Raw genomic sequence first — 26518 nt, forward strand, 5'->3', positions numbered from 1 at the left:
GGCCCTGAACCAACGTCAAGAGAAGTCCTTCCATTGACACAGGGCTTTGAGCAAGCTTAGCAGCAGCACCTTTGCCAGGTAAGCTGACCTCCTGTGTGCCAAAGGATGTTGTCTTTCACCCAGTTACCCCCGAGCTGAGCTCGATAACTTATGTTTGGACAGAAAGGCACCTGGTTGTGGCTTGAAGACATCGAGATGGAGAAGCCACCACTTCCCCAGTCATTTGCTCCAGTGGTCAGTCGCTGTCTCTGTTAAACATTTTGTGTCTTATTTGTCTGGCTCCAGCTTCCAGCCATTGGATCTTGGTTTGCCTGTCTCTGCTGGGTGAAACAGCCCATTCGTGTCTGATATTTTCTCTCTTTGATGGTACTTACCCACTGTATTCTAATCGCTTCTCAGTCGTCTTTTTGGTGAGCCACTCAGATTGTGGTTCTACATTGTAGGATCTCTGAGGCAGAGACTGTCTTTTTGTGATATGTCTGGGTAGCCATGGTAATACCTCTCCCTTTCTATCTTTATCCCAGATGCTGAGGAGGGTTTGTATCTGCTTTTCTTATTGTTCCGGGGACAGGTGCTGTGTATAGCTCACATACGACTAGGTGCCACTGCTCTGAGCTGTGACTTTTGAGGTGGCTGCTGGGGTCTCATTATTTCTATCTCAGTAGAGTTTGAAGGATGGCAGGCTGGATTGGACTATTTAATATTTTTTGAGAATGCATTTGGGGACATTTTATTATTTATTTGTATTGCCCTGGTGCCCTTGAATCTGCCAAGACTTTTGTTTTCATCAAGTTCTCTGCTATTTGGACTGACTTTTCTGCTCAGTGTATGCTGGGAGGTTCCTCAGCTTTCTCTGTGGCCATTTCTGTCTCTTGTAAGCTTGGTTCATTTTTGTGGAGCTTGTCCAATTTTTGTCCTATCAGGGGCTAGTGCTGGTGGATTACTTAGGCCAAACCGCGCTGTCTGCAACCATTTGCTTTCACTATTTAAGAGAGCTCTGGAAGCCATGCCTTCTGTAAGACAAGGCCCCATAAAGGAGAGTATTTCCCATCTAACTGGCAGGATGTTAGTGGGTAAGGCCTTGGACTAGAACTCAGGGCATGTAGGTTCAGTTCCTGTGCAATAGACTCCCTTAAGGGAGGGTGGTGAAACACTGGAATGCGTTACCTAGGGAGGTGGTGGAATCTCCTTCCTTAGAAGTTTTTAAGGTCAGGCTTGACAAAGCCCTGGCTGGGATGATTTAGTTGGGGATTGGTCCTGCTTTGAGCAGGGGGTCGGACTAGATGACCTCCTGAGGTCCCTTCCAACCCTGATATTCTATGATTCTATGATTAAGCCCGGATGCTCAGTGGTATTTTGGCAACTAACTCCCGCTGAAATCCATGAGAGCTAGGCACCTGAATAACTATGCGGATCTGGGCCTTACTCTCTCTGGGCCTCGATTCCCAATCCATAAAACTACAACAGTAGTTTCCTACTTCACCTGAGGAGAACACCCACTGGTGCCAGTGCAGGGCTCAGATGTTGTGATGACAAAGGCCATATAAATAGCCTCCTGGGTGTACAGTTTCATAGTCTTTGTGAGGTTGAGGCAGTTCTTTGCAAAATGGCTTCCAGCAGTTTATCGTCTGTTTTCGATAATATGCAGAAGTGGAAATAATCAGCCGCAAGTTACAGCTCAAACGGTGCTGGACACATTAACCTCATGCTGCAAATTTTAGCTACGTTGCCACTACCTAAAGCGCTCAATGAGGAGGGACTTTCGAGGTGAAGTGAGAGGGGTTGGCTGACGTCGGTCGCTGTTTCCTCTGCAAACAGCTCTCCCAACGCAATGGATGCGGTTAAGCTGTTTGTGCAGCCATGCAGAAAATAGCAAGCAGGAGCAACTCCACTTCTCTCTCTCTCTCCCTCCCACACTCCCCTCAAGGTGTTTAATTCAAAGCCTATGTGGGACCTGTGAAACACTGATGGCCAACACCAGTGAGCAAGAAGCAAACACTGAGCAGGGATCCTGGCTCCTTTATAAAGACATGGGGCCAGATTCCCAGCTGGTGTAAATCAGTGTAACTCCACTGGAGACAATTCACAGGTTGACCCCAGCTGAGGATCTGACCCCCGGTTTCTCTGGTTTCACTCCTTCTGCCTACTGCCCCCAGGATTGTCTTTCTGAATGTCTGCTCTCCAAACTGGACTTTTCCACTTGAGCAGGAGGTTCTGGATCTCTGCCCCTTTCATCCTTGGAATTTCCCCAGTCTATTCCTCCCACCCTAGACCTCTACTCCTGTGTGGTCAATGCAGGTTCAGCGCCACCCCCATCAACTGAACCCACGTCAACCACAGCACCAGCACCTTGATTGCTCTCTGGCCGTGTGGTGGGATGCCAGTGTCACGTGTGGATGGGGGAGAACAGGGACAATCTCAACATGGGCAGCTCTTCAATGCAGACTCGACATGATTCACATCTTCACCCGCACCCTTCTCTTTGGTGAGAATCACCCCAGCACAGACAGGCAGCATGAGGACTAGGCATCACGTAGGCCTTTAATTGCTACCTAGGTATTGTGCTGGTCCCTGCCCCAGGGGTGAATTTCACTCTGTGTGATGGAGATGCATTATAGGGACACTTACCCCATCCCCTTGAGTGCTGTGCAAGATTGCTGTCTTTGGGGCTAGATCTTTGCACTGCAGTTAGATAGCCTCTCCTCCAGCAAACTGCCTCTGTATTGCTGTCTCAGAGCACTAACCTGTTTGCAGTGTAGACACACGCTATCAGACATTCAGGGCTGGCCCGTGCCAGCTGACTTGGGCTAAAGGGCTGCTTAATTGCAGTGTAGACGTTTGGGCTCAGGCTGGCACCCTGTGAGTGGGAGGGTCCCAGAGCTCAGGCTGCAGCCTGAGCGCAAATGTCTACACCGCAATTCAACAGCCCCTTAGCCCAAATCAGCTGGCACCGGTCAGCCGCGGGTGTCTGATTGCAGCATAGACACACCCTGGGGGATAGGGGCTGCTCTTGAAGACACAGACATAAGTAGTGTCCTTCAGAGAGGGAGGTAGGGTTTTCTGACCCAGTATAGAGACAGTTCCAAGCAAAGCAATGGACAGAGTGCAGGACAGGAAGAGGATGGTGGGGGGAGGAGAGGGGAGGCAAGGCAGAAGAAGCAAGAGAACATACCTCCACTCCCAGTGACCTGCTTCTCCAATTATCCCTCACCGAAGCGTGAAGCCCTCACCCATCTCATGATATGCGCTAACGTCCATCTACTCCTCCAGTGACATGAACTGAAGCGAGGTTCCCTCACCAGCTTTCAAACGTGCTGCATGCAAACACAGAGGTACCCCAATGCCAAAACCCTCCCATGGGGTTCACCAGCACCTCCCCTCCCCTCCTCTCTCTGGAGAGGTGCCCCAGATTTTTGGATTTAAAAATCAGGCCACTCTGGCATTGTTAAATTACCTTTTATTTATATCCAATGTGATGCAGCCAGCTAACTGTCTTTGGAGAATCTATTCTTAACCAGGCTAATTTGATTTATTCTGAATGCTAAATTTGTCTTATCCTCACTATTCGCATACATCTAATAAAATCAAAGTGCATGCAGAAGTGCTCAGGGCTGTTTTGTGTATGATTTCATTAACAATTGTTTAAATTCATTATCTCAGACTTAGCACAGTAATAACACAGCGCAAGGAACTGGGCATAGACCTGTACAGACACACAAAGTTTCTGATGACTTAAGTTTTGTCCTCAGGGCTCCACATGCCATCCCATCAAACAGCCAACGAGACAAGATTAGGTGATGATGCAAACCTAGCATTATAGCATCACTGAAACACAAGAAGCAGAAGTTGATCGCTGAAAGAGGCAGACCTTAGTCACACACAACTAGTGATAACACGGGGGACCCCAGGAGAAGTCATTCACCGTTTTGCATTTTGTTACCAGCTGGAAACAAACATCCTAGCATTTAATTCTCAGTAGAGCTAGATGCCATTGTTTTGTGTAACTTTTTTCAGCAGCAAAATGTAGATTGAGGTTGACTGTAACATTTTATGAACTTGCGTTTGCTTTGCCAAATTGTTCCAGTGGGAAAGAAAAATATAAATTCTGAAACTTTGATACAAATGACTTCATTTCAAATTTTGCCTCAATTTTATCTGTTTGAAAAGGTTTTTAAAAAAAAAACAAATGAAGTGGTTTGCTTGGCCTTCTAACTTATTTTTACTTTTTTGGTTGGGCCAGCAAACTGAAAACCTGGTTACGGAGAACTTGAGCTGTGCAAATAATTCTTAATGGGACACTGGTACTTTGGGCCAGTGGGAGCAATCTGATTGGCTGATGAAGGTGGGTGTCTATTGGCTAAAATTGTTGTATTACACTCTGAAGGGCTGACTCTGGCTCTCCTTGTTGCACAAACTCATTTGTATTTCTGCAAGCATTTTTACAAATTGCTTTATAAAATTCTGGGTCCTTTTTGGAGGATAGCGTGACGTGCTGAGACATATTTTCTCTCTGCAGCTCCACGTTCCCCTGAGTCTAGTCCTTCACTCCCTGCTGGGTGATTTGTTTGAGGGCTCAGTCTAGTTGATCTGTTACCACCCTGGTCCTCTCACAAATACAGAATCGAGTTTCTCTGCAGTTTCCGGCTTTCGCGTTCCCTCCTTGGAAATAGGCACAAGCTCCACTCTGAAAACTGTCACTGCGGCCTCCTGGGATGTGAAACCTGGAAAACAGAATGCAGGGGTTTCCGTACAGCCCCTGTGATGGTGGAAGTGGACACAGACGCTGACACATGGCAGTAGAACATGAGCGTAGAAGGGAACTAAGTCGTCTCTTCTCGGCGGAGGCCTGCAGGCAGACTACCAATAATGCTGAATCAGCACATTCACCACCGCTGCTAGTGCTAGTTAAATGGCATTATTATAATTCTAGCGCAGCCACAGAATGACAGACACCACCATTGACCCCAACTGCCTTCAAGCCCCTAAGAACTTCCTGTTACCCTGTCCCAGGGAATGGGGATCAAAGCACATTTATCTCCCCATGCCTGCTTAGCCCCCTGTTTCATCCTGAAACATCCAACAGTGCCTCACAGGTGGTGAGCCAATGGCTTGGCCTGTTTCTGGGTTTCTGTCCAGGGAAGCTGATGCAGACCTTAACAGAGGGCCCCTAATGGCAGATAATCAGCCCGGAAGTTAGACACCTGCAGCTGACCTGGGGTCATGGGGCTGTTTGTTTGCAGCGTAGACAGCTGGGCTCAAACTGCAGCCTGAGCTCTGGGACCCTCCCAGAGTCTGGGCTCCAGCCTGAGCCGGAACAGCTACCCCAAAATTAAACAGCCGCCTGAGTCCCAGTCAGCTGGCATGGGCCAGCCACAGATGTCTAATTGCAGTGCAGACCCACCCTAAGAGTACTACGGTGATGTAAATACACCTGCAAGCTCCCCACAACTGGGGGACTGCAGTCAGGCAATGGTGCTTTCAAGGTCTGGGGCGGTGGGAAATGTGCTGATGGCCACGTTGGAGGCCCACAGTTCCCTGGCAGAGCCCACATAGGTGTTCGTGCTACACTTTGGCTCATCACAGAGGATGTCCTAACGCCAGAGACTTACAGGCCAGAGGGCAGAGCTGCGCCATCCATCCAGACCCATTTCTTGGTGCTGGGGTCATACAATAATCCAGTCCAGAAAGGGAAATAATAGGGAAGGCCTTGGCGATCTTCAACATATTGATGGGATGCTTTTCTTATGAAATCCTGCACGAGAATAAAGACAGACCCTAAATTCCCTCCGGTGTGAATGAACAGATCAGTAGAGTATCCCCGAGGCCCAGCACGCTGTATTAGTCTAGACATGAGCGCAATAGCTGTGGTCGGCTCGCGCTCCCAGTATATTAACCTGCCCTATCAGCTACCCCGAACTGCCTCAAACAAACCCCAGGGGGCTGAAGTTCGCCAGGCTGAATCTCAGCCCAGAGCTGCCTTTTTTCAAACTTCAGCAAAATCCATGTAGCCATTTCCAGGTTAAAAAAGGTTGAAAAATGTATCTATTTCCCAGTGAGGACTTTGGCCCACGTTAATTCAAAGGTGCTTGAATAGATTTTATTCATACAGGGCTTATTTCATAGATCTCTGCAATCACAGAAGATCTAAACAAAAGGCCTAGTTTGAAGAAAATAGATACAGTAGATGTTGATTTAAAAGGCTCTGGTTCTTGTTTAAACTAAGGCGTTTTACACCATTTCATCAATGTAAAGAGGCCTTAAAGTGGGCATAAATTACATATACGTGCACTTTAACATCCCTTTATGCTGCTAGAAAGGAGTAAAAGGACCTTAGTGTAAATGAGACTCAGAGTCATCAGTGTACCAACTTTTCTTGGACATATGCAGCAGGTTCAGATTTTTGCCTACATTTCTCAATCTCAGCCCTAGAATGACGGCTGGGTAGCTGAAGGTGACTATCGCATAGAAGTCCAAGGCAGCTGCAGAGCTTTGAAGTTGTGGAGTGAAGCTGGAAACTCAATATAATCTGATAACTTTAATGCAAAATCCAGGTTGGGGATTCAAACGCTCAGTCGCTAAATGCCACCAAAACAACCTTAACTCTGCCCCTTTCATGCCACTATTTATGCCTTAGCATAAGGTATCTTTCTATCATTGTGAACTACTTTCCAATTAGCACAGCAAACAATACGAACATGGGGGTAGAGTGTGACATTACAATCTGCCCAGCATAAGGGTTGTGCTACCCCTCCAACAGCCTGGGAAGGAGACTGTGAGGTGGGGAATCAGAGTCTTCTTCTTCCTGCTCCCTCCGTTGCTGTAAAGAGAGAGTAGATGGTCAGTCACAGCTGTACCAGATGGTCAGTCACAGCTGTACCAGCTAGTACACTGCGAGGATGTAACCTAGGCTCCACCCCCTTCCCACCTTGTTTTAGTCCCTCCCACCCACTGCGGGAAGTCGCCGCTCTGTGGGTTCTGCTTTGGCCTCCCTGTGAGATGGGTAGCAGGCACTGGAATGTAAGTGCCACAGAGCAAGCTAGGCCACAAGGTAGTCCATAATCCTCCTTTCATTTACACCAGTTTTATAGCAACGTAATGGTATTTCTCCTGATTTATTCATGGAGGACCAAGGCCCTAATTCTGATCCATTTTGTTTCCACCAGTGTTTAAAAAGAGACTCACTTTTACCAGCTCTTCCTTGCCATCAATCTTAAGAAACCTGGACTCTTGAGAGGAGCAAAAGGAGTTGGATCTTTGCCAAGAGATGCTTTCATCGGAAAAGAGGTAAGAGGCTTGTCCCTGATGTATCCACCTCTCTGGACAGGGGCTGCTTTTGTGTCCTCAGAAAACCAAACACATGCCGTTACTCCATTGCATCTCTACGTAAATGGTGCAACCTATTGTGGCTGGGGATTTGGAGACCCGCCACCTGCCAAATCATCAGCTTGCCAAGTCAATAAAGCAGAGTTATATCCTCCTTTATCATTTACCCACAATTGTTCTTTGCTTCAATTATTATGGGATTTACAATCAAATTGCTGTTGAATGGTTGGCTGGTAAATTGCAAATTCAACAGATCTACAACTATAAAGCTTTCCTTAGGAGACATCAGGTTCTAGTACACAATTTACCTCTCTCCTGTGTCAGATGCTGCGGAGTCTCTGAGGCATTTGCATTCTGGGCTTGGCAAATGTTCAACTGCTAGGTAAGGTTTTCCAGCTGTTGGATTAAATTTTCCTGTTGTCTGCTCAAAAAAATGACGGAAAAAGGACAGAACAATTTTATTTTAAAATAACAATGGCTTCACACAGCAGCTGTCCATTGAGTATGGCAATACCAAGCATGATACACTTAATATTCCAGATTCCTTTCAGAGCTTGAAATGATGTCAAAAATGCACTCTCTCCAGAGTGTTTTCTGGTGTCTGGGGACACCTGACTGATTTAGAACCTGACCCAGAAAACACGGGTGCATGTGTTTAATCTTACATGAAGAGTCTTTTAAATAATGCGTGGTCTGTGAAATGAAGAGCCATTCAAATGCTATTTTAATGGGAGCTAGTAGGTCCTAAGCTCTTTAGAAAACCAGGCCCCAAAATGACAATTCAGTGTTACAAATCGATGCCTCAAACATTCCTGCGTGCCGACCCAAAAGAGTGATACATTTAACACTGCTGATTTGATCTGATTTTGGGTTTTGGTGTCTTAAAAGTATTTTTAAAAGCCATCAACTTTTCAGAACAAAGTGTATCCATCCCAGATCAGGACAATTTTCATTTAATTAATTAAACAAGAATAGGAACCTAACTAGTTTTTACAGTGGAACTTGATCAGTTGATGAATGCGATCATATGATGGGGTGGCCTGTGATAGCAGGGGACTGAATGTGATGGTCCCAGAGGTCCCTTTCAGTGCTATGTACCTGTGTAACAGTGCACCCTTAGAGAGAGCATATAGAGAGAGGATTTAGAATCATAGAATATCAGGGTTGGAAGGGACCTCAGGAGGTCATCTAGTCCAACCCCCTGCTCAAAGCAGGACCAATCCCCAACTAAATCATCCCAGCCAGGGCTTTGTCAAGCCGGGCCTTAAAAACCTCTAAGGAAGGAGATTCCACCACCTCCCTAGGTAACGCATTCCAGTGCTTCACCACCCTCCTAGTGAAATAGTTTTTCCTAATATCCAACCTAAACCTCCCCCACTGCAACTTGAGACCATTGCTCCTTGTTCTGTCATCTGCCACCACTGAGAACAGCCCAGCTCCATCCTCTTTGGAACCCCCCTTCAGGTAGTTGAAGGCTGCTATCAAATCCCCCCTCACTACCTGAGTTAGCTTTGATCTAGCTTGCTTGAATAACAACAGCAGTGAAGCCATGGCGGCTGAGTGCTGGCTGCACGAGTGTGTACCTAGGATCCCAAGGAGGAAGGGCAGGCCTGTGCCAGTGCCTGACTGCTGCAGCTTCACTGCTATTCTTATTTGAGCTGGCTTTGTTCTGAGCTCGGGTACGTCACTAGGTGCTGCAATCACACCACCCCATGACAATGTAGATGTACCCCAAGTCTCAGCCAAGCCCCACTGTCAATTGTCACTGCATCACGCCAGCTGACTCGGAGGAGACTGGAGCATTTCTTTAATTTACTCTTTATGATTTAATTTACCCTTTATGCATGCAAGCAAATAGCTGGATGCCAAGAAGAAAAAAACCTCTTCCAATCAAGCCAGTAAACTTACTGAAAAAGAGCCTTGGGGAACAAGATGGCCAAACGACCTTGGCTGGATAAGAAATAAATACAGCAACACGTTAAAATGCCCGTCTCCATAACCAATTAAAAAGACCGTATAAGGCAATCGCTATAGAGTAACAGAAAAGAGACTCCTATTGCTAGTTTGTAAATTAACAAACTTGTGAAAAGTGCTACATACAGGAACATTAAGAAACAAGTGAGATGGGAACACAGGGACCGCCAGACTGGCTCAGACCCAGGATCCCTCTAATCTAATCCAGTAACTGGCCTCCCACAGTGGCTGGACCCAGAGGCTTCAGAGAAAGGTACAAGAAACTGCAGCAGACGGGTTATGGCATTTCTTCCTGACCCCCTGTGGCAACGCGCTGCTGGGGAAGCCTCAGTGAGCTCCTGCCACCCTAACTCCAATCAGGGGAAATGAATTGGGGCTGGGTAAATAGCCGAGGTTTGCCTAATCACTGATTGCACGTGCCAGCCTCACTAGGCAGAAGCTATAAGGCTGGGAGGAAGTGATTGAAAAGGTGGGTGGAGACCAGGAGGGAAGGGAGGCTCAGGGAGAGGTAAGGGCCTGCTACTCTGTTGTTGACCAGGCCTGTGTTAGGCCAACCCATTGTAAATAGCCTGTATATAGTAGGAAACTGGTGGTGGGAAACGGACACAAATAAAGAGCATGGGTGTTGCACCAACTTGGAGTGTCCCTGAGTCTGTGAGGAGCGGGGCCAAGGGGCTGACTACAACGGGGCGTGACGTGCACCCTGTTACACCCGCACTAGCTGGAGGCTTGTTTATGCCCTGAAGCGTGTGGGTTTATATCCCTTACAAAACTCTTGGCTTTTTTACATAATCCTCTTTATTTGTCATGAAATAGATCATTCAACTGCGGTGCTCGCTTCAGCATTATCTTCGAGGAAAGGAAGATCTTGGCTTTCCCGTAATAATAATAATAAAAAATAATAATATTTACCATCCTTGCTAAGCCAAATGCCTAGAAGGGAACAAGGCCCACATTTTAAAAGCAAGATAAAAATATCAGCTCTGCAAAGGAACAGCAACGTCTCTTTCTCTGAGCTTGTGTGTTCTTAGAAACACCTGGGAATACATGGAATTTGTAAAAAAACAAATTTCTTCAGATGTTTCTCATTCGTGTTTCACGACTGGTTGGTGATACCAAAAGCAACAGTCAACATACATGGGAAAGGTCTTGCTGAGGTTAATGAGGAAAAACTCTGATTAGGGACTGCAGGAATTTTAAAGGGAAGATTAAAATGTCCATTAGAGTTAAAGAAACATATCTTATTAGCAGACGGTTCTCCACCTGCATAATTCTCAGGGAAACCAAGCATCCATCCATTTTTGAACTTGGTAGCATTTCCCATTATTTCTATTTCCTAGAAAACCCCATATTCTCTTTAACAAGCACCAAACAACATTCATAGCACTCACCTCCTTTATCTCTAAATCAGCTGAGTTTACCCGAGTTATGTTAAAATTATGCTCTGCTAAATCAGCTTTTTTCTCTAAATCAGACTGTTTTTATCCAAAGACACAAACTAATCTCCTCCCAGGAGAACAGAAAACAGACTTGAAAGCCCTTGAATGACACCTAATGGATATTAAATATTATATTAGATATTGTAGAAGAAACTGAAGACCTGGCAGTTGATACCTTACCTGGTAGTATAACACCCTCCCAGGCAGGCAGAGCAATGTGACAAGGACTGAAAGGAGATAGGAAGCATCCCCTCCATATTTTCAGCCCCATTCAGTGCTTCTGCTGATATAAACTGATCTAAGATTACCTCCCCCTTAAAACTGTGTTCATTATTCCGGACGCATGAGACAGAGAGTTCCATTCGAGTCAATGGGGCTTCTCACATGAGTAAGGACTGCAGAATCAGGTCCTATGTACGTAGCAAATTATTATTATCCATTTTACAGATGAGCAATTTGAGATATGGCCTGAGTTATGCAGCACGTCAGTGGCATAGCCAAGAATAAAGCCAACGGTTTCTGACTGAAGCCCTGAGTGATTTTTCCTGCCAGTACTTACGCTTGGCACCAAAGATTCTCGCTACTATCAGCAAAAGCAGGCACAATGAGAGGACGCCGAGCACGACTGCCATTGGCAACCAGGAGGACAATGGAGTGGAAGAATCTAGCGCACAGAGAGAGTGACATGAACAGAAAAAAGATGAGCAGAGAGAGGCCTGAGAAACGAAGGTCACGTTGGAGTTTATTTGGGCAGCACGAAACTCTAAATGACCGAGACCAACCACCCAGTTGGAAAAAAAAAATGCTCCAACTTAACTTCCATTGACTGGAAGCTCGATGGGGCTGATGCTCAGCTGGTGAAAGTGGAGTGCAACCTGGTGGTGGCTGCAGTGCCATTTACTGCAATGGAGCCCTGCCTGTTTGCATGAGCTTGGGTCCTAGCTATATTTCTCCACATTCCCGGATTTGTTACATGGAGTACCTTTGCTTCCAGCATTCTCGGGCTTTTGTCTCTGATGTTCAGAAGAGGATTGAAATTTGGGGTCCTCCTGCTCTCTCAGTTCTGGTGGGGCAATAGGGTTAGACGTTTGAGACTCGCCTTCTGTGGTTGGATGAGAATTGATGAAATGCAGGCGGGTCTATAAAATAGATCATAAAGACAGGTGCAGAAGCTTTCGGTGAAAGGATTTAAACAATACAATGATTTGTAGTATCTGGGTAGATTGAGATGAACAAAAATCGTGGAATAGACATACGAACATAAAAAATGGCCATATGGGGTCAGACCAATGGTCCATCTAGCCCAGTATCCTGTCTTCCGACAGCGGTCGGTGCCAGATGCTTCAGAGGAAATGAACATAACAGGACAATTATTGACATCCCTGCTGTCCATGCACAGCTTCTGGCAGTCAGAGCTTTAGGGACACCCAGAGATAGGAATGCAACCCTGACCATCTTGGCTAATAGCCATTGATGGACATATCCTTCATGAACTTTCTAATACTTCTTTGAACCCAGTTATTCTTCTGGCCTTCACAACATCCCCCGGCAACGAGTTCCACCGGTTGACTGTGTGTTGTGTGAAGAAATGCTTCCTTTTGTTTGCTTTAAACCTGCTGCCCATTAATTTCATCGCGTGACCCTTGGGTCTTGTGTTATGTGAAAAGGTAAATAACACTTCCTTAGTCACTTTCTCCACACCATTCATGATTTTATAGACCTCTAGCAACCCCTCCCACCGCCCATAGTCATCCTTTTTCTGAACAGACCCACAGTCTTTTCAATTTCTCCTCACATGAAAGCTGTTTCATACCCGTGATCATACTTGTTGCCCTATTCTACACCTTTTCCTATTCAAATATGCCTTTTTCGAGATGGAGCAACCAGAACTGCAGGCAGTATTCAAGCTGTGGGTGTATCATGGATTGATATGATATTTTCTGTCATATTTTCGATCCCTTTCCTAATGGTTCCTAACATTCTGTTAACTTTTTGGCTGCCACTGCACACTGAGCAGATGGTTTCAGAGAACTATCTACGATGACTCCAAGATCTCTTTCTTGGGTGGTAACAACAAATTATACCCCATCATTTTGTCTGTATAGTGAGGTCATTAATCAGAAAGATTTTCTGATTTCAACTACCCTTTCCCCGTTCTCATTCTGTGTGCGTATTATGTGTGTTTAAGCCCAAAGTTTTACCCTGTAAAGTGCTCTCCATACTCAAGGAAAGTTAGGGAATATTGCTTCCAGCTGCCAATACCTTTTGTCCACCCTACAACAAAAGCCAAACCTGCCCAGGCATGGTTCAATGATAATGGGCCAAGCCAACCTCCTTCCCAGAAGTAAAAATCTTCCTGCTAGCCCACGACAATTCTTGCCGTCATCTCCAAAATCTTACCAAAATTCTCTGGGTTTTCTTACTTGAAATATTAAGTCACCTGAAATATAATAGGTAAGTCCCACCTGCAGCAAACACCCATTATCAAACTACAATCCATAACAGCAGCTGGGAGGGATACCTGAGTGTGCATCCAGAGGTCTGTGAGCCAAGGCCGGTGTTCCTAAATAGAACTCTGAGTGGATTATCAGCCCCGCGGCTGTTTATGAATCCCGATGGGCGTGTCAGGGGGCGGGGCAAGGCTCTGATCCTCCTCCCACATCTGCTTTACTTGGGAGTAACTCCCTTGGCTTACTCCTGATTTACCCTGGTGTAAGTGAGGTCAGAATCAGGCTCTAGCCATGCGTGTCTTCCAGTTGGACTGTCTGGACCCCAGGGGCCCAGCAGAGAGAGGAAGGATGATTTGCTCGTTACTGTTTCAGCAGAAACCGCACAGGAAGAGCTCTCTCGCTGCTAATTTGAGATGTGAAGCTTCTACACATGACGTTTACCTTGATGAGCTAAAGAAAGCAACGCTGAGGAGGTGGCCTGAGGGGATAAATTCACAGACCAGCAGAGCCTCTTCAAGTGTTGACGTTATTAAAAGAGCACATTGGAAATGGATGCTCAGCTGTCGACCAGGCTTGTTGGAATAATACAGGCCAACAGCTGCAAAGCAAGGTGGCTAAAGGCAGGCTCCTGGGGCCTGCTCCAAACCTCAGTGAAGTCAGTGGAACGATTGCCATCGACTTCAGTGGCCTTTGGATTAAGCCCTTCAAGCCATATTGTAGGATCTAGTCTGCGATGTTCAAAAGAGCCCAGGGGAGTTAGATGCTAAACTTCCCCTGACTTTCAATGGCATTGGGATGTCTTATTCCCTGAGGCCCTTTTGAAAATCCCAGACCTAACTGGTGACTTGATTCCTAGAAGTGCTCAGCACCATCAGCTCCCCCTGCAGACCGTGCAAGTTTTGGTGCTCAGCTCCCATGAAAATCAGGCCACTGTTATTGTGGTGCCTACTTTTAGACACCCGTATTTCACAAATACCTGCCCTAGAGCATTGTCTTTGTGCTCTCAGGTGCTCTTCTTTCACTTAGGAGGGACTCCACCTGGAATGGGACTTCCAGCACACTCCCCGCACTGTCTGGGCTGGAAGGAGATTGGGGAACGTTTTGTCCCCCCATCCTTGACATTTTCTTTGTTGCCTTCCGTGCCACACTCAGCCTTGCAAGGCCTAACTGTTTTAGGAGCCTATGTCTCATTTTCAAAAGTGATTTAGGCACATGGGAGCTAAACTCCCGTTGACAGTCAATAGGTTTTTTTAGGTTTCAGAGTAGCAGCCGTGTTAGTCTGTATTCGCAAAAAGAAAAGGAGTACTTGTGGCACCTTAGAGACTAACAAATTTATTTGAGCATAAGCTTGCTCACAAAAGCTTATGCTCAAATAAATTTGTTAGTCTCTAAGGTGCCACAAGTACTCATTTTCTTTTTAGGTTTTTTTTAGCTTCTAACGTCCTAAAGCACTTTTGAAAATGAGAAGTAGGCTCCTAAATTAGATAGGCGTTGCAAGGCTGAGCATAGCAATGACTGAATACCTTTTAAAATCTGGGCCTTAGTGAGCAGGCAATGCAGTCTCAGAATGAAGGGTGGAAACTGAGAAGAGAAACAGCATCTCACTTGGACCAAGGTTCTTCGTCAGCGCATCCAGGGATCTTCACCCCAATACGTCCCACCCAGCATTCAGCAGCAATTCACCCCAGCTGGTGAAGGAATTGCATAACAAGGATATTTTTATGTGCCCCAACTCCAGGGGTTATGGTAATTGTGGACAGCTCTGCAAAGTGCAATTATCCAGCATCCTAGGGAATGCTGTGCACCACAAAGGCCAGGTGCCGTCTCTGGAAAGTGCAGATCCATGATACATAACCAGCAACACGCATTTTAAAAATATATGCCCCAAATAGGTTACATTAATTGATCTTTTCAGAGTATTGACTCCCTACCCCCATCATGATAAACTATACACACACCGAGTTCGGAAACCTTTTCAGCAATTGCCCATAGAGGAGGACTCAGGGATGTTTGGTGTGAGATTTATTTTTATAGCAATTATTCAACTCATGTTTCAGATATATGATGTGCTTAGGGACATGGTGGCACTTGAAACTCTTGAAATTAGACAGGATCAGACACTACAATCTATACAATAGGGGGCGATAGTGCATTGGCAAGGAGCTGCACTAGGGGAGTTCATAGGTGTTTTCCATCGCTCATGTCTATGACTGTGTAACACACACATATGTCTGTACATGCCATAGGCTCTGGAGAGTTGTTTACCCCAGTGGTTCCTAACATTGCATCAAAAAAACCCATACAGCCAAGAAAATAACATTAGGTCAGGTGAGATATGCAGATTTATCTACCCACTACAGCCCCAGCAGATGAAGTTAGGCTGCAGGTGAAGGAGAATGTAGTCAACTCTCACACGTGCAACATAAAAGAGCAGACAGAGGAAATTACCAAGCAAGGAAATGAGATTTTCCCCTCGCTGTTTGGTTTAGCAGACTGCCCCAGGCCGGCAGTTCCTCTTCCAAGTGAGGCAGTTCAAGTTCTTGATAAATCCTTCATCTTCTCACAAAGGCAGAATCGAGTTTCTCTGCAGTCTCCAGCTTTGACAGCTCCACCTTGGATATAGGCACAAGCCCCATGCCGATAATGCTGGTAACCAGCCTCTGGGATTTCAAACCTGCAGGGCAAAAAAGCACCACTTACACTTTATCTTAATAACCCCTGAACACCCTGCCTCAGGCCACGGTGCTTGGACTCTGTGTTCGTCCTGGGGACAGTAGGCGATGCTGAACCAATGCGTTACCCAATTTGTCTGAGGAGACTCTGTGAGCACAGGATCATTAAGACCTCATGGCCCTCGTGTGTTCTTTACTCTCCCTCCCATTGTGGTATATTGTGGCCAGAGATGTCTCCGGTTTGGACGTGGGAGAGTGAAATACACACACGCAGCCACGTTCAGTCACAGAAGTGGAAATGGTATCCATGTGATCAATTCATGTGTCACATGGCTCTGCAATTTTTCATGCACCTTAGATCAAATCACCTGCCCTCAGCCTGCTCACCCAGCTCACTGGGACTTGATCTAACACTGAAAACCCTGGAGCAGTATCAAACAGCTGACTTTGCTTTTGTGAATCAGTCTGTCAGAGAAATGTTCACAGACATTTACACGGACATGCGTAGGTAGAGAAAAGTTATTTTAATATACGTAGGCGATGTTTACGGTTCTGCCTGAGCCCGGTCGTGTTGGACTCGTGGTGTAACAAACTCACCAGGCTCTCTAGGTGGAGGGATACAAACAGGAGTCCGAATACATTTTTTTTTTTTTTACAACACATTTTTGCTGTAACATGTGGCCGGTACACAAACATGGCAGGGTTGTGTTACCGTTGACTGACACCAGTGAATTCAGCAGCTCGTCCTCAGAGGTTGCTGAATAACCAGCTCATCCTCCTTAAGCCCAGAGTGGACCAGTGTGTCTGGCTGCAGCCCAGGGCAGGGGGAAGTAGCAAATGCCTTTCTCCCCCACAGCCTTCTTGGCCTTCCGGGTTGAATTTGTGTCACTAGGGGACCTGCACCACCACTACTATCTGGCTCACTTTTGGGGTATTTCAGGATGAAAGGCATCATGAAGGAGTTAGAATGGCTCAGAGAATGGCACTGTGGGAGCTGGGGAGAACAGGAAGTTCCCAGGGCCTGAACCCAAGTTGAGAGCAGTCCGGTGGGTTAGTGTCCCCACTGGAATAAACCCATATAACGGAGGCTGGCTAAGGCTCTCGGTGGAGAATCAAAGACAGGACTTTGTGCCGTGCTTTGGTCCATAGCCGAGGATGTGCTAGTGACCCAGACTTACAGGCCAGAGGAGAGAGCTGTGCTGTCCACCCAGACCCACGTCCTGGAGCTGGAATCGTACGATAATCCAATCCAGAAAGAGAGATAATATTGAAAGCCTTGACGCGTTTCAGAATAAAGATAGGATTCTTTCTGTATGAAATCCTGCACAAGAATAAAATAAAGTGTTAAGAACTCAAATGCCATCACGTGGGTATAAGTGGAAATGACTGGACAGGGTAGAAGATCAGGAACTCCCAACACATGGTATCACTATAGGTCTTCTTAAAGTTATCACTACAGTTAAGGTTGAGTTCCTACTTCTATTACAGTAACTGTTTCAGTGACCGATAACTTTCTCAAACCAAATCCTTCTGGGCCGAAATTGTCCAGCTTGAATGTCAGGCCAAAGCTGAATTTTTATAGCAAGGTTACAGTAAAAACTGTTTAACCATTTTTGGGTTATGGAAGGGTGAAACTTCCACCCCCCCACCATTTTCCCCAAATTTACCAGTGCGCACATTGAACTCATAGGTGCCTGTATTGGGTTTGTGCAGACATGGCTAATTTCATAGAGCTCAAAGGGATCTACGGAAAAACCTGCTTGAAAGATCTTCAGCTTGGTTGGTTTGAGTTATAAATGTTCTAACTTTTCCCAAATATTCCCAGTCCCTTTAGATTTAGCGAAGTCACTTTCACTGGTGTAACTGCTATGAGTGTACACAAATGGTCAATTGAAACTTTCATTGATATCTACTCAGAACCTGAGTGGGTTTGAATACAGCAGGCTGTGAAGGACTTTAGCTTCGTTTAGTCTCATTTATAGGTGCCAGTTCCTTCGGGACTGATGACGCTTCGTGGGGGAAGTTTTCAAAGCCCACCAGATGACTGAGTCACCCAATTCCATTAATTTCAGTGGGAGCTGGGTGGCTGAATTCTCTGCTGGGCTTTGAACATTGCAAGCCAGGTTTCCATTCTTTGTTCTGCCACATGGTTCCCCTGCAGCCTTGGGAAAGTGATTTAGGACAAACATTGCAACCATGGGTGCCCCTTCTCCAGCCAGCAACAAAACCCGGCCCCAAGCAGAGCTCCTAAAATGGCAGGTGGGCGAAATGAGAAGATGGAGGATAATGTGGTTATTGCCATTAGTGGTTTGGATTTATTCACCACAAACAGGGTTTAATGGCAGAAAGGGGAATTTTCTGGCCATTTTCATGGTCACAACAGGGCGTTACCCACAGGGCCCTGTTAATACATTTACAGGAACTGATCCCATTGTCTTCAGACTCTGCTTGTTTGGGGGAATCTCCCTGACACTTATAGTCAAGCTGAGTCTGAAGATGACAGGGCCCTTTGTGCCATGCAGGGCGGTGCTGCAGGGTCACAGCACCTTGCATGTAGCATGGGGAAGGATTGTGTGTCGGGCACGGTCCATCCCACACATTCAGCAGGGGAGTGGGATATTGCCCCAATATTAAACAAAAACCCAGCTTCACCTTCTCTTCCTTGTTCTCAGTTTTAAGCAGCCGGGCAGACTGAGATGAGCAGTAGGATTGACACTGTTCCCAAGTTCTGTTTGCAGCGGCAAAGAGGTACGAGCTGTCACTGGACTGTATCCACCGTACCGGACATTTGTCCCCTTGAACGAACAAATGCCGCTGATCAGTTCACCAGGATCCTGCCTCGCTCTGGGGTGACGAAATGTGCTGGGGACATTGCCGTCTATCCCTGGGATTGTATTCCAGCCTTAGACCTCGGGCCCCATGGCTACTGTTGTCATGGACCATACAGTCCAGCAATCCCGTCATCCCATGGGGATGGGCCTTTCCCCTCCAGGAACTGCTGCTGCCAGGTGGGGAAGAGCAGGCTGCCTGTAGGGACTGGCTTTCCCAACAGCATGATGGGGTGACTGGAGAACCAACCCCCACCATCTTGGTAGAGGCCCGACTGCCCTCCTGAGCCCCAGTCGGGTTGGGGAGGTGGGAGCTTGTCACAAGTAGGGAGAGGGGTAGCGGCTAAGAGGAGCACATGGGTCCAATTCAGCAGACTCCCAGCAGCTAAGGGGAAATGGGAGGAGCCAACCGTGGAGCTGCATGTGAGAACTGACCCACATGCTTTGGCCTAAGTGCACTGCCCACCGCTGGGCTGCATCGGGCTCCGGGAGGGGAGTTTATCACTGACTTTGTTCCTTCCTCTCCCAAGGGACAGGGGAAACGCTGAGCTGGATGGGCTGAGAAGCAAGGTCGGGAGGGCTCTCCATCCCCACCCCACCCCACCCCACAGCTGGCCAGTGAGATCTCCTTCAACCACCTACAGGGGAACTCCCATCCTAAGCCTAAGCTCTTTGGGACAGAAGGACTCTCCTGTATGGATCTGTATCTGCCTGGTGGGGACAGCGGCTCCTTCTCCTCCTCCATTTACCTCTGTTGCTCGGCAGCTCCTGCGGAGTCCCTGGGTGGTTTGTGGTTTGGCTTTGGCACAACTTCAGCTGCTGGGTGAGATTTTCCACCTGCTGGGTGAGGATTTCCTGCGGAACTGCTTAAACGTCAGAACAACACAACAGTGTCACTGACCAAGGCTACGGCAGAATTTACAGAGCAGTCGTTCTTTGAATCACAGTGATACGAAAGCCTCAGCTGGAACATAGTACAGTGCAATGGGTCCATAAAACCCACCCTGATTCGCCTAGATCTGTTCAGAACATCCATGCACAGCATTCCACCCAACCATTGTATTACCAGTGCATTGTGGGTATCTGCCCCACAGCTCAGATCTTCTAACTGGGGACCTTCCGCAGCAGCTATCCACACCTGGGCTGGTGCTCTACTACAATTCTTTTAAGAAAGTCTTAATAAAGTAGCTTTTTTTACTGTATACAATTGCACACATTTTTGAATATTGAACAGTGTGGATACCTGCATGAAAACGTTCTGTATTTTTTCAACAGCTCAGGCATCGGGACTGCAAATCAGATTCTCAGCTAGTGTAAATCAATGTAGTTCAGTGACTGTCAATTTACTCCAGCAAAGGATCTGGCCTGAAACCTGTATGCAACAAATACAGATGTTGCAGTACCTTAAAACAAAACCAGTCAGGCCTACAGGGGACTATGTCCAGTGCACGGAGTGTCGGCTAATTTATCACAGGTGACTGCCCCAACACCCCACTGATGTCTTCATGGATTATTATAGCCTTGTATATATGGGTATGTGACAGAGTGCTTGCCCCACACAATGCCTGACTAGGTAAAAAAGGCCAGTTAACCCTGTGACAGGCTACACCTGGAGGAGAGCCAGGGCTGATGAGGCCTAATGGCTGATGAAGGCCAGCTGGGGAGAGGAGCTGGGACAGGTAGGAAGAGAGGAAGTTGGTGCTAAGAGAAGGTGTCAGGGAGGAGCTCTGCAGTTGTTCCCTAGAGAGGAGGGGAGTTGGCAACAGACAAGGGCAAGTAATCCCTAAGGTCCTGCCTCGGCTACAGACTGACTGTGGCAAGAATCCAAGAGTGGTGAGATAGCTATAGGGAGCAGAGGAAGCTCCACTCAGCGGCGGGCCAGAAGATAGGAAGGGAAGTAGGAAGGAGCACAGGGAAACATCTATGGGGTCTGGGAGTGAGCAGACTGAGGATGCTGACTAGAGGGGCTCTGTGCTGGACCCTGGAGTATGATGGGCCTGGGTTCCTCTACCAGCCTCTGGGAAGGTGGGTCAGACTGGGCAGTGGAGCAGAAGACTGCCGGAGGCCGTTTATCCAGTAGGACTTTGATACCGTGGAAGGGAAGGACTACAGTGATCTAGCCAAGGCATGAAGTGCCTTGAGTGATGGGGAAGGAATTATAACCTGACTCCAGAGAAAGAGAGCGAGACCATGGGGTGAGGAAACTGGTCATGAGCTAATCCCCAGATGGACACAAGGAGGTGCCCCAGCAGTGAGTAGAACACCCCATGACAGGGTAGAACAAAGGCACAGAGAAGTAAAGTGACTTGTCTCACGTCAGAGCAGAGCTAACTAGAACCCTGGAGCAAAGCCAGTTTTAGTACATTGTGGTGGGTCTACCAAAACCAAAGTACCTCCTGTCCAGTGAGATTGTGCCCAGGAACTGTCCCAGGGTTTGGGGGAGGGCTAGTGAGATGATTCTAACTATCCTCTCGCTTACACTCCCCTAACTGAACTGACTCAGTGGACACTGAAATCGTCCTTGGCATGGCATGAGGGGAGACTCTCTGGACTCCCTCCTGCTGGAGGAGTGGAGCCCCTGCTCCTTGCCACCCTAGTGACCATTTTTCATCCATTCAGTTTGATTTCAAGGTTCTTCACAAGCAAAGGTGCATTTTTTTAAAAAACAAAAGTCAAGATTTTCTCTCACATCTCTAGTTCCCCCACAGCAGGGAGAGGCTGTGTACAGTGCAAAGGCCTGCTCCACCCAGGAGTCCTGATTCCCAGGCTCTGCGATGGTGCACGGAATCACTGTTTGTCTTAAACAGGAAGGCACGTATTAAAGAGAACCCCTGCAATTATAGACAAACAGGCTTCTACCCAGCTTGTGTTCCAGTCTTGTCTCTGTTGTTTACCAGGGTGCATATTCTGCCTTGAACTGCATACAGAGGTATCTAGTGGCTGAATAATATACTGCAAATGATATGGTATTAGTCTCTGCTGTAGCCACTGAACAATGCTGTCTTCCCCCTTCAAAACATTGTAAGAACTCAGGTCAGTTTCACAATGACTCCTTTTTCCTGTACTTACCCTTGGAAACAAGAACTCCTGTTGCTATTGACAAAAGCAGGCAGAGAATCCCAAGGATAACTGTAGTGAGCAGCCATTGAGAAGGCAGAGGATCTAATAAAGAAATACAAATAATACATCATAATTATTGATGTCTGCAAAGCTGCAAAATGAACATCAAAAATAAAGTACCTAAACAGAAAAGGAAGGGGGAGGGAGGAATGTAGTTGTCTTTTAAAAAAATCTCCTAGAAAGAGTGCTTTTGATTAAAAAAAGAAACAGAGTAGCAGGGCCAATAAACTGTAAGCGAAGAAGATAATTCTGGCCTGTCCGGGATCACAAATAGCTACGTGCCTTACCTTTGAGAAAGTTTGCTGAGCCTAACAGAACCACGTTGCAAAGCAACGCCTGTGCATGCAATCATAGAGACTGGTGGTGCAAAGGCAGATTAGCCGATCACTGAAAGAGCCTCCTGTAGCAATACTGAGGGGCCCGGGAGTAAAGAGAAGGACACTTCTGTACCAAAGCGTCTCTGGAAATGCAGAATGGAGACTCTAGCTATCTCGACCTTGCCACAATTAAAGTTGATACAGGTGCCCAAACCAATATATTGTCAGCAAAGTTACACCAGAAAATCAGAAGTAAGCCTGAGCTGGGGAAAAAAGAGAAATAGCAGACAGAGCAGAGGGGAGAGAAATGGCCAGTCAATGAGATTTCAGACAGATAATGTCTGAAAGGGCTGTGAAATCATTTGATTTTTAGTGAATAGCGATCAGGAAAGTCAGACTGTAGTTTTCCCCCTCGCCCAACAGAGATGTTATTTCCAGTGGTGCCAACTCTCTCCATTTGATCATGAGTTTTGCAAAATTTTTGTAAAGCCCCAGCTGCTGGAATCAGGTTATTACCCGAGAATCTCAACTTTCACTATAAAAAAAAATGGTAAGATTCTTGCACTCATTGGTTGTGGAGACCAGACTGAACACCTGCCCCTAAACACCCCAGGGCCAGAAGGAAACAAAAGAAAACAAAATGTCATATTTTTACATCTCAGGATTTTTAGGCCCGACTCATGGTTTTTAAATGTTTGGGGTTGGCAGTACTGAATAAGCAGCAGACAGTGATGGTCTATGCTTCTGTTCAAGATTTCCCATCTAGTGGAGACAATGTTTTATTTGTGTAACTCAAAGGTTTCACCCACAGCATAACTACAGCTGAGATACAACAGCCATTGGCCATCTTGAGAGAGAAATTCCAGCTTTAAGGTGCTTGATATAGTGTCCGGGGCTATGGATTACACTTAGATGTCAGATTATTGGCAGTAAAGTAATAGAATGGTCAGGAGTGCAGGGAGTCGTTAAAAGGTACAATACAGTATTGTTCTAGTCAGTTACTACAGGTAGAAAGTCTCATGGGGTTTTAATATATGGCAGGCGGATTTAATAGGAAGTATTTAGTCGGATTTAAGAAGAGGAGTGTTGGATATGTGTTGTATTGGTGGTGGTGAAGGAAGAGTAGAAAGGCTAAATTCTGAGCCGCAATCACGACAAGGTTAGCTTTGTTTCTCTGCAATGATGCCGTTGTTCCAGACAGTACCTTTGTCTCCCGCACCTTGAGGTCTTTGGCTTCCCTGCTGCTTAGCTGGGGTGTGACAGTTCGGTTCCAGGCACGTTGCCGATTCCTTACGTGTTGCTGGTGAGATTATAGAGACAGAAATTTTAGGCTTGACATCGGGGAGGTTGATAATACAAACACAGTGGTAGAGGGGCTGATCCTGAAAACAGGGTCCCATATCGATAGTTGGGGAGGGCAATACAAACTGTAAGTATCTTCGGAATTGAAGAATGAAGATCCTTGTCACAGTTAATTTGACGCAGGAGCTGCCAGCAGTAATATTATACCAGGAATAAATCTGAAATGGTGGGGAGGAGGGAAAATAACACAGGGCCCAATGGAGAGACATTCCCAGTAAACAGGATATCAGCCGTGGAAAATACAAAGGTGTTGTGAAGACACTTGTTTTTCCAATGGTGGGTGAAGAAGCTCCATCTGTGTTAGGGACTGCAAGATGTGAATAGCTAAGACAGGTCACACGTATAACAGGAGCCTGGTGTGGTCTGAATGACAAATTCTACAAGAATTTATTGGTGGGTTTGATGAAATGGGCTGGCGTGAGGACATGCCTGAGTATCATTCTACCCCGGGCAGTTCCATTAGCACGGAGAGGCTGGGCTCTGCAGGAACTTACGTGCCTCATGCATTTCAAAGTGAGAAATCAAGTCAGCCAACTGGCTGGGTGCATCCAAAAGTGATGGAAACTTTTTCTTACTAACTGAAGAGCTTTAGGGTGAGATTCTGGCCAACCAGTGCACAGCTGCAGGGAGAAAGAAGGCAGAAAGAGCTTCCTCTGCCCTTTGTGTCTCTTTGCGGTGGTTGACCAGAACTGGTGTGTAGAACATGCTTGTCCTTCCCTGGAGGCTAGCTGCCTGAAAGGAGATGGTCTCTCAAGTTAGACCACATCCTGACAACCTACATTATAAAATTACCATAGACTCTTAGGCACTTTTTTGAAAACCTTTGACTAGCGCACCCCACAGAATGCAAAGGACACTTAAGCTCATCACAGCATCGGTTCAAACTAAGCCTTAGCTAACACAAATTCCCTAGCAAGGGCAATGTTATCAGAAGCTGAGAGTAGCATGGAACTTGATCTAGACAGACTTGTTTACTGTGAAAACCCACTAACCCCTGCTGATGAAACATAGATGTTCATGCAAGAAGCTTGCAAAGATACAGATCTAAAATCCTCAGAAGGCTGAATCTTGAGTGATAGCCAGAGGTAAGGAGAAATCTCATCCACTGGCCATTATTATTAGTCTGCTTTTGATGAGCTTCTGATGGTTAATGTAATCCTTAAAGGGAAAAATAATCAGTGAATCCATGCAGCATGAGGAATTAAATGTTATGTTACATTCACGATGAATTTCTGGGTATGAAATTAAGCAAAGAGAAGAGCCAGAGTAATCTTTATTAGCCTTGTACAAACACACAGGTTGCTGATCTAGGTTTGAAATGTAGCGGTCACGGCTATAAAATCAGAGCATTTTTAGTAAGGAAAACAAAGACCTTGGCAAAATATATCAGCCGACCTCTTTTACTTTGTAAGCACGGATTATTTAGTGGGAGAGGACTCGTATTCAGGCTACTTTGAGTTTTCTACCAGGTACCCTAAGTGAAACACCATTAGATGTTATTTCTGTACAATAATGTTTTATTACATACTGTACCTTTGTCACCAGGTCTTGGCCTTCTAGACTCATCAAATTTGAGAGCTGAGTAGGTTACCACATCTTCATTCATTTCCAGTGGAATAGAAATTTTAGACTTGGTTTTAGACGACTGAGGAAGCTGGGTGTGATTCAATGAGAAACTCACAGGAACGTGAAAGATCTCTGTGAACTGTGATGACTCTGTCTGGGCCTTGTACTGCTGAGCTTTATAGCATGTTATAGTCTGAAATGACACTTAAAAAAAGAATGTTAAGGTTGCAAAATCAAGCACTCAATAATTTGGTCATGCCAGATTTAAGGTTGCCCGTGTAACCTTAATTCACCACCTTGTGCATTTTGATACAGTCTTTAATTACACCATCACATACTGTTTTTTCTGCTGGACTCCTGCTTCATTCAGTGCACAGGATGGATGGTGCTCTGTGAATGAGTAGCTATTCAAGATCTCTTTCTGTTCTCATCATTTAATATGTGCCCCCCTCCCCGTGCTTTATCTACTGCGCTCTATTCAAACCCTGCACTGAATACAGAATTATTTAATTCCTCGTCGACTTTTCTATGCTACTCTCATGATAGTATCTTAGCTCTTTGCAAACATTAAGGAATTCATCTTGTTGGATCATATTAAAGAAGTTCTGTATTAAAATCACAAATGAGTTTGATTCCCCATAGTTTAAATTCCAGGGTATTACTCATTAAGAAGTCACTTTGGTTTTTGTTACTGTTTCTCTCCCTCTGTGTGTGAAACTTGCAAGCTGCTAATTGTGTTAGTACATTCTAAGACAGAGAGAGAGTCAAAGCAATACTCTGTAACAACAGAAACAGCACCCAGAGACTCCCCACCCTTTTGTTGTATTCATCTCGCTTTGTTTACAATTGTGATTAAAATAGAGATAGAGGATGTATGTGGATGGATGCTTGGTGTGGATAATAACTGAATGATCAGGGAGGTGCCAGCCTAAGAATTTAGTGTCCATCGGCTGAAGAAGGAGTCAAGTGGAAATAACAGAGGACCCTGGAGGGCAGACTGGAATCCACGCAACAGCCTCAAGGATGGGAGAACCAAAGAACAAGATAACATCTGGCAGCACGGAGCCGTCAGGAATGTGACATCTGCTGATTGATTCAGCAACAGCATGATGAAGCAATTCCCATAGACTGGCATAGGAAGAAATTCCTATAAAAATGGACTCTAGAAAGTGAGAACTTTGGGGTCTGATTCTGCAAACCAACTTCCAGGAGCATCAGATGAGCATCTGACAAGGCCCTGCTCCCTCCTCATGTCCAGGCCACCTGGCCAGTGGCTTGGCACGACCAACTCTAAGGCTGGTAACTATGATAACAACCTTGCAGAACTTGTGTGTGTGTGTTTGTATGAATGAATGTGTGAATAAATATGAAATTGAATGGAATGTTATAGCTATAACTAACTGCTTACTATGATTCTTTCTCTATTCACAATAAATGTGGCATTTTGCCTTTTCCCCTTTAATAAGA

General features: G+C 46.1%; 1 protein-coding gene and 3 long non-coding RNA genes across 6 annotated transcripts; 1 reads left to right on the plus strand and 3 right to left on the minus strand.

Annotated features, from left to right (window-relative positions):
- LOC114021531 lies at positions 1-19453 on the plus strand. Its single transcript, XR_003566056.3, has 5 exons — positions 1-78; positions 7164-7284; positions 7648-7705; positions 18531-18606; positions 19217-19453. It is a non-coding gene; the product is annotated as an uncharacterized LOC114021531 (long non-coding RNA).
- LOC122465264 lies at positions 3432-8492 on the minus strand. 2 transcript variants are annotated; one of them, XR_006289978.1, is made up of 5 exons: positions 7632-8492; positions 7189-7340; positions 6696-6817; positions 5610-5752; positions 3432-4721 (listed from the first exon to the last, which is right to left on the minus strand). It is a non-coding gene; the product is annotated as an uncharacterized LOC122465264 (long non-coding RNA). The 2 variants fall into 2 exon arrangements; XR_006289977.1 differs by lacking the exon at positions 5610-5752.
- On the minus strand, positions 10099-11865 carry LOC122465265. Its single transcript, XR_006289979.1, has 2 exons — positions 11719-11865; positions 10099-11400 (listed from the first exon to the last, which is right to left on the minus strand). It is a non-coding gene; the product is annotated as an uncharacterized LOC122465265 (long non-coding RNA).
- On the minus strand, positions 15208-25857 carry LOC102936310 (C-type lectin domain family 1 member A). Of its 2 annotated transcripts, XM_037896194.2 has the most exons (7): positions 25019-25857; positions 23328-23423; positions 21756-21848; positions 19436-19552; positions 18511-18653; positions 17037-17179; positions 15208-15860 (listed from the first exon to the last, which is right to left on the minus strand). In XM_037896194.2, the coding sequence occupies exons 1-7, from the start codon at positions 25089-25091 to the stop codon at positions 15719-15721; spliced, it is 807 nt and encodes a 268-aa protein (XP_037752122.1). In that variant the 5' UTR covers positions 25092-25857; the 3' UTR covers positions 15208-15718. The 2 variants fall into 2 exon arrangements, with proteins under 2 accessions (XP_037752122.1, XP_037752121.1); XM_037896193.2 differs by having other exon boundaries at positions 23328-25857.
- Positions 25858-26518: the final 661 nt, after the last annotated feature.

This window comes from Chelonia mydas, chromosome 3 (genome assembly GCF_015237465.2).
Source record: "Chelonia mydas isolate rCheMyd1 chromosome 3, rCheMyd1.pri.v2, whole genome shotgun sequence".
NCBI classification, from domain to species: Eukaryota; Metazoa; Chordata; order Testudines; family Cheloniidae; genus Chelonia; species Chelonia mydas.